We start from the raw sequence: 17129 nt of genomic DNA on the forward strand, positions 1-17129 counted from the left end.
CGCGCTCGCCCTGGCCACGATGGTGTATCACTGTTAAATAGCTCTTCGCCTTGTGTTTTATTTTCTTAGCCGCTATACGGTTGTTACGGGCGAGATGTTACACGCGTATTTACACGCTGTTTTCGGCTAGAAACGAGCTTCGTAAAACAATACGTGGCGGTACGTTGCAAGAACTCACATCTGTATTAAATATTTGCCACTATTACGATAGAGAAGATTGTGCGCGGTGAAAATCGGTTGGACCGTATTCGGCGAAGCGTCGAAAACAATGGACAAGTCCGACACGCTGTAGGTGGAGTGTAAGCTCGACGAGTTCCTCGAATAGTTTTCCATAAATTCGTTCTATTCTCGCGAGCGGCGACCGAGGAGTCCACAGGCATCTCGGTTATTCTAGGTTATGGTCTAAGACAGACGGTTTCGCGGAAGGAAAATCGGGGATTAGGACGGAGAAGACATGGGGAAAGAAACGATGAGCGAGAAAGCCGATCATATGGTCGACAGATGGTGACCTCCCGGTTCGTTGACAATAGATTTTCGGAATTTTCCGTACATTTGAACCGAAGGACAGTTTCTCCGAGTGCCTGTTTTGCCGCGTTAACGAATTCCTCTTTAATTACGCCTTTTTTTTTCCCCCGAAGGAATCCTCTGATCATTTATTTTTTATATTTATAAATCACGTTGTTCAGTGAGTCATACAGTGGTCATAAATACTCAACGTTGCTCAGCAATATCAAATAAAAATTCTGTTAGTAGATAAAAAAAATCGTTGATAATATTAATTTGTTTTTCGTATTCCTTGCTTTTTTATGGTTCCTGATCTAATGTTCAAAATGGGCTACTTTACTCATCTATAAATAATAAATAATATTTCAAAATGTACAAATCTGTTTACCTTCGATCCCATAATCTCCTTCAGGAAATATCTCTTTTCTTCGTGCATTCCGAGATAAAACGTAAAATTCACGATGTCTCTGTGAAATATCTCGAGTATGGTTTTCCTGTCGCCATCGTAATCGGCAATTCGTGATATATGCGAACGACGTTGGGTCAGATAAGACAAGGGTGGTCAGAACTGGGTAAAACTTTCGTTTCGTTCTAATGGACATTCCGTGCGTGCCCTTGGGAATCTTACTTTCTATCCCTGCCACTTCTACCAAACCTAAGCGCAGGCACGTCCATCGCTAAAGCAAACAACCCAACAATCGCGATTTCTCGATAAACTGAGGAAACATCGATGGAAAATATCGGTATTGCAGGAACGAAGAGTCAATTGACTGTGACTCAGCGGTTGGGCATACTTCCTATAGAAACTGTTGGTCAGAGCGCAATTAGTCCTTCAGGTAACCAAGGGTCTCGAAAATTCTCGAAAAAGAATCTCAAGGTCTGCGAGAATGAAAACGTTTCGGGTACGGTCACTGAAAACTGACGCCAAGGTTTGCGCGGTTCCTTTTTTTGGTACCGTTTCGTCTGTAGAATATACACGTAAAGGATAGCTCAGTACTCACGTTTAAATCCGTACTGGAATTCAAGGTGGTGGAACTTGTAAGTTTTCTATGCCGTTGGTCGTCTAGCTGGATGAGTTAATGGACCGTAAAATCGCATCGTAGTCTGTCGCTTTTCTTTGCGTTTGTTCAGCGCCATCCCTTAGGCCACGTGGTCTAGTCAAGTCTGTTCGTGCATTTCAAATCATCGCCAATAATTTCTGAAAGTTCAGCCACATACGAACGAACGATCTTCGGGTTCTTAGGAGACGTTATAAATAAAGCTCGGATAACAAGTAACGGACTCGAGAGGATGATGATATCCAATAAATTAATTGGAAATTCGAATTCGTCACTGTCGAAGTGAGATGCGCCGACCAAATAACGTTCGACGTGGAACGATGCTAAATATCCGAGCGACCAGCGTTTCGCGAACGCTATTTATCGAGTCTGGTCGGCGCGGCGGCTCTCTCCTAAAAGATCGAAGACGCGTGGGAGGCTCTCGCGTCGCTCGATCTCTTGTTGTTGTGCACGCACGAGAAATCGGATCGAGAGATGGTGATACAGAAATACCGAATAGTTGTCTAAAAGTGTGTGACGGACGGACAGCTGGCCGTCATTAAAACCCCATTAGCAAGGAGCTCCCCTCTGGACCACGTAACGCAGCCCCCAAGTTCTAACAATATCTTCCACGACGCTCCGCCACCACCCACGCTATTAATATTGCTCTATACCCTCCCCCTTTGGCGGCCAAAGCAGCACACCCGCCCCCTCGAACTCTGCCCCGGCTCAGCTTTAACCCTCTCTCCTCTACCGCGGAATTCGCATCAACTCTCAGCTCTTGGATTTAGATGACAATTATTACTCCCTAACAGTTTCTACCTTAACCTTCTTCGCGTATGTCATCCTTAATGCTCGGATGTTTCTCGCTGTTGCAACAATTTACTCGAGCTAGGAGCCAGTTATAATTATTTTAAGATCGTTTACCTGCCGGTGGCGACTCGCTCGAAATATTTGATTCGTTAAAAGGCAATCGCGATTTCTTGTAAACGTTTCGACGACTAGATTTTTGATGTCGTTTCTTCGTTCTCTCTGTAAATCATCGGCGCATTTACATACGACCGTGATACGAAAATAAATCTTACGCGGTATCGTGGGTCAGTCCGGTAGAAATTCCGTGCGAAATAAAGACGCTTCTTATTCGACGACCCTGATCGATCAATCTACTTCTTTCAGCACCTTGGCTGACGAAAAAAAATAAAAGACCAACGTCCGCCGGCTCGACTGTGCGACTCGCTATCCGTCAAAGCGTGGTTCGCCGGAAGCCGGGCATATGTGGGTCAAGTTCGAAATAACTATACGGCACCAGAAGCCTCTTCTCTATGCGCCCCGTTTGTCGTGCTATCCGTGTTTACTTTGACCAAGTACATACGCGGGTATTTCACGCCAATTTTCACGTTTCATGGACCCAAACGCGTATGAATTTTTCCGCGACTAACATGCCGCTTCGTCGAATTCAATCAAATTAACTAAAATTTTCCTCCAATAAATGGAGTTTCGCATTACGCCGTTGGCAATGTTTATTAAGATTATTCGTTACATTTGCTGAAAAACTCGAGCAAATTTTCCTTCGATTAATACTTTACATTGGAGGAAGTATGAGCGAAGTAACAGATCTTACGCATTATCTATAATCATTTCTATTTCCACTTATACATATTTGTCGTGGAAAATATTTCCATATAAATCCATATAAATCTTTCCCATATAAACAGAAATCTCTCCGGAAAAAATGTTACTTTTTTGTCATCGGAAGCAAAAATTTACGAGTATCGGAAACTCTTTGGAACTAAATGATTGTTCAGAATGTATAGGGAACGATAGCGAAATAAAGGGATTAGGGGTTCGAATTTTAGCAAAGCTTGGACGTACAATTTGTCGAACGGTGGTTTCCCGCCCGGCGTCCAGGCGCAAAAAATGGCAAAAGGGTCGAAAAGCAGGAGAAAGCGCTTTCGAACAATAAGAGGGAGATGGGACGAGTGTCGAGGACGCCCTTTCTCGCGTTTGCTCGCTCCAAGACCGAAATAAACGTTTGCTCTCGACCTCTCCTGCTCGCTCCATCGACGGACTTTTGGTGGCCGTGCGTGGCGAACAGGAGGAGGGCAGAAACAAGAGGGAGAAAGAGAAAGAGATCGGTGCTTGCCTTCGGTCTTTGTAGCGGCAGATCAAACTCGGCGGGTCATTAATTAAATCTGGCGGAGCAGCCATCGTCCGTCCGTCTTTCCGCCGCGTCTCCGATTTACTTTACACGAAATACGCCACGGTTATAAATATGGCTCTCGCGATGGGGACCCTTTTCCCCGAACTTGATCTTGCGGACCGCCCTCGGAGTCAGGGATATGGTATAAGCTCTCCCTGACGTGCCCGCCGATCAGGACAGCTTTTCTCGCGACTCACAAAGCTCCAAACGCGACACCGTCTTTGCCCGAACAATTGGACGGACGCCCCTCTATATCGCGTTGTCCTGTCAGCTCGCTTCTTCTCTTCTGTCTTAGTTTCTTTGCTTCTCGACTTACATGCTGACAACGTGATCTCCTATCTGTAGGGAGATTTGCGCGAAAATTTGGCGGTCGGGATAGGCGTACATTCTTAGAACGCAAGACGAATTATTTTTATTTCGAAATATCTTTTGCTGTTCTTTTTTTCTTTCGATATAATTTTGTTGCACTCAAGAGTTCCGTTTCTTTTGGAAACCGATCTTTACTAAGAGCTTACGTGATAATTCCATTTGTAGATAGATTTGTGGGAAGATTTGGTGATCGAAATACGTATCTGTTTTTGCCATGCCTTCTTTCGTTCTTATCTTTTCATCCTTCCCTGTTGTGTTTTAACGATAACGTTGAGTCTCCTGTTTTGCATTCGTTCGAAAGAATTGTTTTCTTTTGAAAACACCCGGCAAGGTTTATCTTCTGGTTGTCTAAAGGTCGATTTGTATAAAAATTCAACGATTCGTAACGTCCACCTATCATTGTCGCACTGGTTAAAGTTCCTTTTATCTGTATTCGTTTATTTCACGATTTTATTTACCGCCTTTCGATACGATTACGTTGAATTTCTTGTTCTGAAAGGATCGCTCCCTTTGGAAGCACCCCCTGCCAAGGGCCAGCGAGGTTGCATAAGCGTAGATTGATAAAAATAATTCCTGCCTGCCGTGAGAGGTTCGAGATCTCGAATCTGGCAAACACGTGGAACCAAGATACTCGTAGAGGCCACATAGACTGTACTCACGGCTACTTAACGAATCTGGTCATTTCGCTTCTTCCTTTCGATCCTTCCTGAACGAGTATTGCGCTCGAATTAACGTAACGTTGGTCCCTGCGGAAAGGTCGTCAAAAATGCGAACGTTTCAGGTACGAGGATCGCGAGCATGTTACCCGACAAGGTGTCCCGTAGGAAGCTTCACCTAAATAGACAGGTTTGATCGATGCGCCTTCCCGGCGATATTGATAAATAAAGGCGATTACAGCGATGACGATTCCGATGGTCAATGAATTTATATACCTGACAAAAGCCCTGGCTGAGCCGATAAATCAGTCCCCTCTTCCCCTTAAGTTATTCTCTCCTCCCCGACACGATGGTGACCGCCAGGGGTAATCTCTCAATCTAAATCGATCGATCTGCCAAAACGACTCCGATTCGGAGCTGTTTATCATCGACCACTTATGAATTTGCTTCACGAACGCACGAGTACACGGGTAACTCGTTGCGTACGTACACAACGAGAAGATCTGGTGATGAAGCCGTGATCTCTACGTGGGAGCACCGCAGGGGGTCCGAACGGAACTCGTGTAGATACTTAAACTTTCGTTTTTATTGCGCGTTCGATGAACGCCGGGGCCATTCATTAAATCGTTGCACTCTTCCAACGCTTTGCTCACCTACGCGCGCCATCGTGTGTGGGTAAACGGCGCTTTGCGTAAAAGCTCTTTGAGTTATTGCATCAAACGTTTGCTCGAATCCATCCTCGTTTTATATAGCTCGTGTTTCTACGTTTCTTCCTCCTCTTGCATTTGCACGCTCGTCTTTGCATGCTGAGAAACGATACAAAAGTAATATCAATAAACGTGAGTCAAAGTTTGTACGCTTTTATACGTTCAAGATTTCCGTGATAGCTACGATTCGTTTAATTTCCCTTCTTGCTATCACGCTCATATCGCTAACAGGAAGATTGACTATTTTATGTCGATAATATTGACGAACTGTTTGAAGAAGATATTCTTTTCCCGAGAATAATCAGTGGTGCAGTTTTCTGGTCATCGAATCGAAGAACCTCATTTTACTTTTCTAGCTACGATACCTTCTACGCTTAATATGTATGTAGCATAAATTATTTTTGATCGTTAAAATTGTTAATAATTACCTACGTGAATGATGGTATAACAATTATTTCATTTATTTAATTTATCACTGGAAGAATACGGTGGAATATGTCCGTATTTCAAATCGTTTGACCATTACATTTATCGAAATGGCGTGGACATAAAATCTAGTATATAGCACGGGACGTGCTATAAAGAATATGAGCTGTAACGAAGGTGAAAAGAGGCAAATTATTTATACGTATGTATATAAAACCCTAGTAATTAACGTTAAAATTTATTCCAACTGCTACTAAAATTCGCATACATCTCTTGGTAAAAAAAAAAAAAAATCAAAAATATTAGAGTGGTCCTAATTCATCTACCAGTGATTATAGATAGCATTCGTGAACACGTTCGTTCGGCGAAATATAAAATAATCATTGGAAACCCGTTTTCTCGTTTGGACGTTCCCGGTGTTACCGGTTTAGGAAATTAGTTTGATAACATTGCCGATAACGCGTTCCATTTCGCGCGTGTTCCAAGCCGGTCTTACTTGGCAGTTTACGCGTTTCAATTTGCCACGAGCGACGAAGACGCGTTTCCATTTTCCGTGGTAATAAAGATTTCGCAGCGTGTAGAGGGACGCGTCTCGCGATGAGGGCTCTCGCGATTACGCCGTTTCCAATTTGCGGCTGCTATTTACGATAAGGAGTTATTTATTTTATCAAATCTGTTTCTTTCCGTTCGAGAGATTTAAAACCTTCTGTTTAAAGCCTTGGACGCGTTAAAGCACAATTGCCAAAGTCGTAAAGCAAAACCCGTATACCTACGATTTACAGTGGGGAAGATCGCGCGGTTTGACAGAGAACGAAAAAAAAAAGAAAAAGAAAAAATGAAACTCGCTTAACAGTGCAACAGAGTTTCAGCCGAAGATACAGACGTCTGGTCGTTTGATGTATGACGCGGTACCAAAATCATCGCGAGCTCACGACTCTTTGAATAATCGGCGAATCGCGCGACGCGATGTTCTAGTCGCACGATACATCTCACCGCGGTTCGCGCGAGTGTAAGGCCAAATTAATCGTCCGTGTAATACGCCTGGAATTGCACTATTTCTTCGTTTCTCGTCCTCCCTTTGTGCACTGGCTTACACCCGGCACTTCGTCACCAGGACACCAACGAACGTCTAAACGAGAATTTTCCTCTTCTTCGCTCTTCTTTATCTTCGTTTAGTTCCTTCGCTATCCACTACGATCACAAAATATGCGTGGGAAGCATCCGATGTTTTCCATGATAAAATGAAGAAAAACACAGAAATGTTTTATCCATATTTTCGTTCTAAAAATATTTTAATAAATAATTCTTACAAATTAAATTTCGAGATCTGGTATTGCGGAACGCTCGGTAATTAATCTTCGTGTCTTTCTTTTTACAGCGTCATATTTTTATTCTCGAGCGCATTAAATGTTAATCCAAAGCAGTCCTTGACCTTTTGTATTAGTAATTTTTAACGTAAGTGAATGGATATTGAATCTAACAAAAAAATATATAAATTATTTCTTCTCTACGTTCCATCTTTCATCGTTCTGCGCCGATTCTTTCATCCTCGTCGCCTAACAAATCGCATATCAATTCTCCTTTCCTTTATTTGATATTTCGCGTATCAAGAACGATACGCTCACCTCTGCTTCGCGCGATATTTCCTATCAGCTTGCGAAATCGAAGCTCGGTGCATCCACACGATCGATATCCCGTGAATTAATTTATCGCTTCGAGGAGGAAGGTCAAGTTTTCAACGCTTGCGACAATGATGCTGACGATATCAGAGAACATATATATGTATATATATAATTGCATAAATTCGAAACGCAGATGAGAACTATTTATTAATATGAGAATAGCTTCGGACTCTTGAAACGTAACTATAGTGAGTTATAAGGAGGAAGCAAATTGTGTTATATAATAAGGAAAAAGACACATTGATTTATTCCGTTGATTTAAAACGATACTTGAAACGTATCATGACAACTAAATGATATATCTAACGAAGATCATCCCAAACAAAAAATAACAGTTTTTCAAGGAACAATATAAAATTGGTGCGAAACAGAGGAGACGTATAAACTGGTATTCCGTTGAAAAAACGAAGGGTTCTGGATGAGCGGCGCGATTACAAGACAATAATTAGAATATTTAGAGACGCGCCACCCGTAGCGCCTCGAGCGTTTAGGCGATGATTTACTGACCGCGGTGTTCGCGTACGCGCGTGTCTAGGGATCCACGCGCATGCATGAACGCACGGTCGCGCGGGCTTTGTTACCGAGCTACGGGTACACCCGCGAAGCGTGCAAACTATAAGGTATAAACAATAAAACAATCGTACAGAGAGCGGCGGCGCGGTAATAAATCACGAGAGACTCGGTTATCTGCCATGGCTCGTAAGCGTAAGGGATAACGCGTCACGGCCTGGCCTCCGGTAAATTTAGCTATTGTCGTGCCTAGGATATATTAAATCTCGTTAAAACGTCTTCATGAAGCCGAGGGTTGACTTTCAGGGAAGGGAACTTTGCTGCTTATAACAGACTGCATCATGGTCTGCCGTGCTCGGTCACGGTCTCTCGATGATACCCGCCCATTTTGTCACTTTGACGTTTGCGTTTCTGTCTTCTGAAAAGAATGCCGTCGCTTTCTCTTGGTTCAACTTCGTTTTCGAATACACTACATTTCCAACTTCTTTTGTAATATACGAAAGTTTTCGGCAAGTAGGTTCCAACGATACGCTGACTACAAGATGTAAATTTACTCGTGTCCATTCAACGGCAACATATTCTTTAATAATGTTAATTAAACCTGACGCACGCGTATCCAACCAAGTAACAATCCATTCCGTCAATCAAGCTCCTGACGATACACGTAGGTCGTAAAATATGTATGTGCAAGTAAATACCGCGGGATATGCACGAACCTCGTGTAACGCATAGCTTTAAAACAATGATTTCAACACCTTGAAACCAGTATCTCTTAATTCCGCTCGTCAAAAGCTATTAATACGTTATGAAAGAAGGCGCAAGTTTCGTGCATGTGCCGAAAAAGTTCAGCCTTATTTTTCCTTTCTTTTCACAAGGTATTTATACGTCATTCTCGTAACGCCAGTCAAGCGACAAACGTTCCGGTCGCTGTATCGCATTATTCTTTCGCCAATCACCAAGACGGTACGAAAAGCGGAGCACAATGTAGTGAAGATCAAGGCGCGTCGAGAACTCGTGACCGCTCTCGACGTTTAAAAATCTCATTTGCGCGTCGTCTTTTTTTGATCAGTCTCGGATCGAAAATAGACGTAAAACCGATAATTGGACGCGTTCGGCTCGCGGACGTCATCTGGTTTCGCGCTACTGTTCGAATAAAAGAAGGCGACGATCCCGGTGATACATCGCGTCGTCCAGAGTAGTACAGGTGTAGCTTTTGTGGACTAATAAAGAGAGCCAGCTCCGCGTGAATAGACCTCTTGTGATTCGATTAGCTGCCCACGAGCCTGTTCCAGGTCCCAGGTCCGACGTGTTTTCGGTAGGCGAACCTAGGAATTATGCAGCAGCACAATCATCCACAGGTATTCCCGGTGACAGAAACGTGGGAGTGATTTTTCTTCTATGGATGAGAAACAGGCCGCGCCCACTTGTTTACTAAGGGTAACAGTTTTACCTGAAGCTTTGGCCGACCTGGCTCAAGTCACAGGACCCCTCGCCGCGCTCTCTATTGATTTATTCCGTTCATCTTCAGCTAGTATCTGGAACCAAGGAAAGAAACCAGCAGGACGCAATATTTGTTCCTTTAAAAAATGGTTTTCAGGCGGAACCTTGCGAATTCACTTCCCGTCTAAGCGCAAAGAGAATTTCTAATTCATTGTTCTATGGAATTCTAGTATTCCGTGTGATGACTCCAAAGTTTATTTCAACATTGGAAAGTGTTATGAAACATGAACGTACATCATCGTATCTGGTATTCGGAAAGAATTTTAAAACTGCCGATTGGCAACGATGCAGTCACGTCGATTATCATGTTAGAATCTTCATTATCGAAACATCGATTAATAGAGTGGATCGATCAACGAAAAATTTAATGGTGATATTGAAATTGGATAATAGGAATTGGAAAGTGAAAGAAATTACTAAGAATTTATTCGAAAGTTTTTATTTTTGTTTAATATTAATATCTAGAAAATAGTGTGAAATAAATGTTCTCTCGTGGAAACAAAGCCATTCGATTATCCAAACAGTTCCGTTATGGGTGAACAACGTGTGTCACGATCGTATAATTTGGACAATCAGAACTTCGTTGTATTACTAAATTTTATAAAAACCATTTATAGGATTAAACAGAAATGTTTCTACAACCTACCGCATACGATTAGGATATTTGAAGCTATCAAGTTTGACCAGCATAAAGGAAGACATATTTTGTTAACTCCGGAAAGAGGTGTAGCCAATGAAAATTACGTTGGAAACCAACATATTTTACATATAGTTTTATATAATCAAATATGCCTGCGTTTCGGTCGAGGGTCCCGTAGTAAGAAATTCGAACACCTACGTAGGAACAGCGGTTCGTGTTATAGAACAATGGTATATATTCCGAACGCCTCTACCGTGATTATCGTAATGACGCCAGCTCTCCTCGAGCATCCAGCAACCTCTTCAATGATATAGTAATTTGTGGGCCGCCCCGCGACGCGAATACCGATGCGTCCAGCGTCAAATGGCGTCATTCGTTTTCACGACTGCCACTCTTTCTCCACTTGACTTTCTATCACGTACTTTCAATTTTTCATGAAACTACCGACATTCTGCGATACCGTGAAACTTTCATAACGTCTTATCAGAAAGAGAACTCCAGTTGCGGCTCGTTCGTTGCACTTGCTAATGATATCGAAATGCGATGCGTCTGGTTCGGCGCGGAGTGAGTTTTTCTTTCACGTGAGTGAGTTCCACGAGTGTTTCAACAGTACGTTCCATTATGTATATTTTCTAACACCAAGACCATAATTTATAGTATGTACGATCTCTGCTATACGTCAAACACTAGGTAGAAGTTAATCTTTTCATGTACATGTTATATGTAATTTTTTGAATTTTAAATGTAATCGATCTGCTCGGTATCAGAGACGTGCAACTCGCATCGCTTTGCGATTTGCAATTTTAGTGTATCTACGCGATTGTCAAGCATCTGCGATGATCTTTGTTCTATCCGTACGTGCGCCTTCTGTAATATCACGTGCATGAGAATCAAGAGAAAAAAAAAAAAAGAAAGAAAGGTCGTCTGAATCTAATCGCAACGCGAGAAATGGTGGAAAAAATCGTGGTCGTTTGAACAATATGAGGAGAGTAGATTGGAATCTCCACGATTGTCCCACTGGATAGGAATTCGACGGACGAGGTTGCTTCGTATTTGATTAGGATTCCATCAAGCGAGGACCATCGTTCATCGGTGACCACCTCGAACGGTCAATATTATCACACGTGCTCAAAACGCCGACAGAGGGACCGTTCTTATATCTGGTCGTCTCTCGCTTCGATCACAATTCGGTTTTAGATCGGAACCATCAGTTGGTACATCTTGCGCGGCACCTGCATCCGATAGGTATATATTTATCCAAGTCCGCCCTTTTCAGGTAGACAATCGCTATTTGAATACACCCGGAGATTCGATGAATCTATTTGCATGCACGCCTCGTAGATAAAGAGGGCACACCTTCATGGGACGACGAACGCCTCCAGAATTTAGTTTCCCTGGTCCCCTGGAAAAGTACAAGGTCGTCTAAAGGGATATATTAACCTTTCGTAGGCAAGTTAGGACCTTGACGCCCCGGGCGGAATTTTGCTTATTTTTACGAAACGATTTCCAAAATCTCTTAAACATTTTCTTCCCTTGGAAATTGATCGTATAAGACACGGTGAAGACTCGAATAAATATTCTAGAATACTTTCAATTCCTTTAAAACCTTGAATAAAAAAAAAAGAAGGAATTGATGTGGGTGACTTAATTTTCACAGAGTGGATTAAGAGGGAAATAAGCTTATTGTTTAAAATTATTTAAAATTATTCGAATGGACGTCGACGAATGAACGTAAGTGCACGTTTAACTGGAAAATCAAGTAAAATGACAATTTTGGTAACGTAATGAACTTTAAAACTGTCACCCTGTAAGAGGTGGAAATATAATTCGTCCTGCTTTTTTTTTTTTTTTCTACGAAGTCTTTATATTAGCATATCATAGTTTATGCTTGACATTAGATAATTACCGTAGTAAACTGATGTCACAACAACATTCAAAGTTGCAACCGACGAGTGGTAATCGTAGCTATTGAACTCTTTCGTTTCTTGCGTTAAACCATTTCTATCCAGTAAAGCGGTATCGCGAACGAAATTTTCATATCGAAGTGATATTTTTAAAGGGTAGCAGTGAAATGTATAACGACCGAATTATCGCGGTTAGTCGTGACTATACAATACGGTGACTGTACACTGTAATCTTTGGACTGCATTTACCCTGCCCGCAGAAAGTGGTAACAACTAATAACGCGTCGCGATACGATCGTGAGAAAGCAATTGTCGGGTTCTGCGATAGCACCGATTCCTCCACGAATATGTCTACCATAAAAGATTCGAGGAGGCGATAGTTGGAAACGAATTAGGCATATTCGTAAAAAAAAAAAAGAAAAAAGAAAAAGGAACAAAGAACAAACGAATTGAGGATAATTCAAAGTGCAATTATTCGTGATGTCGTGTATACTTACGTTTGAGAAACGTTGAGCCGATCATAAGGAGGAACCGATTCCGCGACCAAGACAACGGAACATCCGCTTTTTCCACGCATTTTACGATGCTCATTTCCGTTCTCGGTAATGTCACTTCGCATAGTTTTATCTGTTGACCGGTACAACGCGCACGCTCGTAAAACACTTATGACACCCGTAGCATAATAATGCCGCCCGATAGCAGCTATCTTGCCATATAGAAGGCCCACTCGCCATTTTCCTAATTAATGTTTAATGTTCCCGATATCTTGCCCTCTTTACTCACGATTATACCTGAACCGTTGATATCGCGTATCAACGCTCCCAGGCTTTTCTTTAACCCGTACAATCATGGAATCAGGTTAAAATTTGCGTAACTGTTATTCGACAGATAAACAGAAATTAAAGATATTACCGGTTGTACTTTAATCTTAATGGCTTTTCGGTTTTCCTATGAGTCACGCCGTAATGGGTCGAATGCGCATCATCGAACGAAATATCGAAACTTATTTTACTATCATTAGCTAAGCTATCGAGTAAAAATGTGCAACTTATAGCAACATGTTGACACGTGAAAGTTGTATATGAAAAATACAAAGAAGAGAAACGTTCTGTTATCCATCTATCCACTTTGCGAAAGTTATCCAAATTCTTAAGAATCGTATCGTTATAGATTTAGTGAAATTTCTACGAGGAATTCGAAATCTATCGTTTCGATCGTCTTGATAATTTTACTATTAACCCTTTCGCAGTGTGACACGAGAGAAACTCTGGCAAACTGTAAAATATAGTATCTACCATTGATTTCGTATTTCAAATACTGTCGCGATATGTAATAACTGTTATAAATTGCATATGTTAAATATTACATATCACACATTACGTAATTATTATCTATTTCCTACAAAAAGTCGCGAATATAGCTATTTTTCATATGTAATACCAGTAATATAGAAGATATCACCTTGAATTTATAAAATTTTTGTGAAATATTTCAAAATAATCTCTCATTGTAACGGTGTTGCTACCTAATTACGCATGTACATATGAATTTATCTATTCCAGCCTGATGGCCTAGAAATTAGACGTGGTTTTACACTGTTTATAAATATAAAAAAAAATTAAATAAGCTTACAGATAACTATAATCTATATAATTATGGTACTGCGTAGTTGCCTGAAGGAGTACAATGTTGACAGGCGTTCTAACTAGAATCGTTAATCTGTTTTCAGTCGCATCAGGAGGAGGATTTGTCGGATCCAGACCTTCAGGACGAAGAGAGCGGCGAGGAATTACCTCAGCAACCACTTCACGGTAACACGCACTCATCGTCGGATAATGCATCTGCACAGGCTAATACACCTACTCCATTAACACACTTGAACAGTCTGATGGGTGCACACCATCCGCACTTTCTGACGAAGCTGAAAATGGAGGTCAGTGGAAAAAAGACGTTTTAACGCTTGGGTCCGTTCCCCAAGACCCTCGATGAATGTCGTGAATCTCTCGTTAAGTAAGAACGTTGTGTTTCGACGAAGATGGGGTAATTACGAGGTCTTTGAATCGTCGAGTGATCGTTTACGTAATTCGCGGTAGAACTTGATCGAGAAAGAACGTACGTCGATTCGAAAGGACAGATACGAACGACACACGCACGGACTTTGAAGAATCTCGAGAGATTGTTTGCAACTCTGTGACTATTATCCGTCACGAGCTTGGCGCCATCGTGGCGCTATAGTAACGCGCGTTTCTTTTCGACTATAATAAAACAACGACTCCGTTTTTACGATCTTTACTTTCAACTCGGGATCGTTCAGACTATTTTCCAATGCGAAATTCATCCGTTGTACGCAACTCTCGGTATATGGAATTAGGGCGACATTCGTAGCATTCCGCGTTTCTTATTTTATTCGGTAAAATTAGGCAAAAGTGGATCGGTATGATTAATTATCAAAGTATCGCATATATGGTAAAATTTAAGATGGGAAATTGCAAATTTCAGTTCAACAATTTTTCACAGGCAGCCGATATGGATGCATTAACCAATAAAAGCGGACTGGAAGCGTTGCAAGTTGCTATGAGTGGTGCCGGATTCAATCTACCATTTTCATTTCCACCACCTGCAGCGTTCTTAACACCACAGCAACACTCGCAAAACAGCCATTCACAAACGAGTAATGCTATCGTGAGCGGCATTGGAAATCAAATGACATCATCGGCAAGCTCGCATTCCAGCGAGTCATCACAGGGTAGCGGTAGAAACGGTGGAGAGCCTCGCGAGACCAGCAATCATTCGCAGAGTAACTCGACGGGCGCGAATCAGCAGCAACAGACCAGCTGGAGTTTCGAAGAGCAGTTCAAACAGGTGCGTCAGGCAAGTACTATGGATAGTTTTATATACGTATAGATTGCTCTTGGTCCTTGTTATCGCGTTCATCAACGATATCCGCGTCGATCTCGCTTCTACACCTGGAGCGATTGTTAAAAAAGAACGTGTAATTGAAAACAATTGACGTACGAGCCCTATGGCTTGTTTATTTGCTCTGAAAGTTTAAATACGACCGATATCTGGGCCAACGGGATCTAGGGATCTGGGGTTCGTTATCGCGGGATTTTTAGCACAGCACCCAGGTTATCGCGCTCGTTAATGCTCTTCCCCTGCCGTGGACGTTATCTCTTATACAACGCGCGAAGGACCTCTGTTTGTCCAAGATCCACTGCTGATAATTTTTTATTTTGATCTTATACTACTTTCAGCTATTTATTATTTATAAAACGACAAATGTATTTGTTCTAGTGAGAATTAGTCTTAACTTTGTTACGTTAGATCTTCCTTATAAAAGCAAAAGCTCCTATTATTAACAATTGGAACGAAAAGATTTTCATGGTCTCGAAAAGGTTCGGTTTTCAAAGCAGGTTCGATACAAGCATTCGGTACAAGAATTGACCCTTTGTGGATAGGACGGTTCGAAGTCAACCGTATTTTCGTTCATGGCACTCCACATGTCAAATTCTAGACATATGTACATACACAGATTCTCCGTAGTATAAATAAAATGACACACGTATGAGTGCTTTTGGTTCTATCAGCTGCTTACGCCGAACGCGTATATGAGTTCCTCGGCCAAATTGATGATTTACAGAGAACGTGTATATACGGCTGTAATCCGCAAATGGTAATACCGTGGCGTCAAATTCGATTTTCTCTGTCAATCCTGTCAAACGCACGCGCACGTATGAGAATCGCGGACGAGAAAGGATCCTAAACATATTATAAAGCGGTAGTTTTGTGGGACAGTGGTTAGCGGCATAAGGGACATGTAATTACGCGCGGCGAGCGTTCGTGCAAGCAAAAGAGATGGAAAGAAGTGGTCCATAGGTGACGGCTTCAATTAATGCAACGATGGGAGCTAATTATTATTTTTACACGCGCGGCAGATAATTACTGGCCGACCGTCCTCGAATCCTATCGTCTCAGTTGACAGTATCTTCCTTCCGAATGCTCAAGAAGGACAAAACGATCTACAACGTGATCGAGGTTGAATGGGAAGAAGAGAATGAGAGAAATGGACGAGGATAGGAAAAGACAGGTAAAAAAGAAAAAAGAAGGGTAGAGCGGAATAGAATTTGAAAACAGCGTCTCGTGAGATAAAAGCAGAGAAGTGGAAGGTTGGAAGGGTTTGGAGTTATAGAATAAGCTCGGACACGCATCGGAGCCTTGTTAATGCTTTTTGTCTCCTGGCCTTTACTCGCTCGGATATTTTTGCTTGCGGTCTGTCGGCCAGTCAGCCTGGTTCGGTGTTAGCAGCGGTGGTTTTCAGTTTTTGCAAAGAGGGTGTGGTGTTGGATTACCATTTAGATTGTTCGCGCGCGCCATACGCCGATCTTCTTCCACAGCCTGTGACAAACCTACTTGCTTCATGAACCTTCGGGGAAGAACGAAAACGCGCGTAGTGCGCGCATACGTCTCCCTACGTTCAGCTTTCTTGCACCCTTGCCACCATGTTCTCTCTTTTTCTTCCTCTTCGGCGGTAGTTCCCTCATCGTTCGTCCCTTGTCGATCGTTTCGCCCTCGAAGAGTATAAGAAAGAGAATGACCGAGAATTTTCTGTATTTTCCGATACGCTTTATCTTTCTCTCTCTCTTTCTCTACTTATTACTCTCTCTCTCTCTCTTTTGATCTTTGAAGTCTGAAAACGTCGTGTCAGGGGCTGTTCTCATAGAGAGATCGAGCCCGAGGTTCGATGTCAAGGAGACGGGCCGAGCCTGCGCGAGGCGTATCGCTGATTAAAGCGTAGGGACGACGAGAGAACGCGAAAGACGAACGGTAGAGAGACGAGGAACAAGCGTAGGAATGAAAATGGAAGTCTCCACCTACTCGAAGAGCGGCGCCCGCGTCTCACGGATCGCATCCATCATTCCGGTGGGGGCGTACTTGCCGGGTCTTTAATCTTTCTTCTTAGCGAAGATGGTGGTTCCTTGCCTTCTCTCCCTTAG

At 42.4% G+C, this 17129-nt stretch overlaps 1 protein-coding gene across 9 annotated transcripts in view; it reads left to right on the forward strand.

Annotated features, from left to right (window-relative positions):
* The window catches only part of LOC100645822 (protein dead ringer homolog), a 137325-nt gene that overhangs the window by 28349 nt on the left and 91847 nt on the right, over positions 1 to 17129 (forward strand). For 8 of the 9 annotated variants that reach the window (XM_048410462.1, XM_012318297.3, XM_012318313.3 and 5 more), the window contains 2 exons: positions 13865 to 14068; positions 14653 to 15006. In XM_048410462.1, the coding sequence (XP_048266419.1) occupies positions 13865 to 14068; positions 14653 to 15006 (558 nt within the window). The remainder of the gene's footprint in view (positions 1 to 13864; positions 14069 to 14652; positions 15007 to 17129) is intronic. The other variant, XM_012318320.3, reaches the window with a different exon arrangement.

The sequence above is a fragment of the Bombus terrestris genome, chromosome 2 (genome assembly GCF_910591885.1).
Source record: "Bombus terrestris chromosome 2, iyBomTerr1.2, whole genome shotgun sequence".
Lineage (NCBI taxonomy): Eukaryota > Metazoa > Arthropoda > Insecta > Hymenoptera > Apidae > Bombus > Bombus terrestris.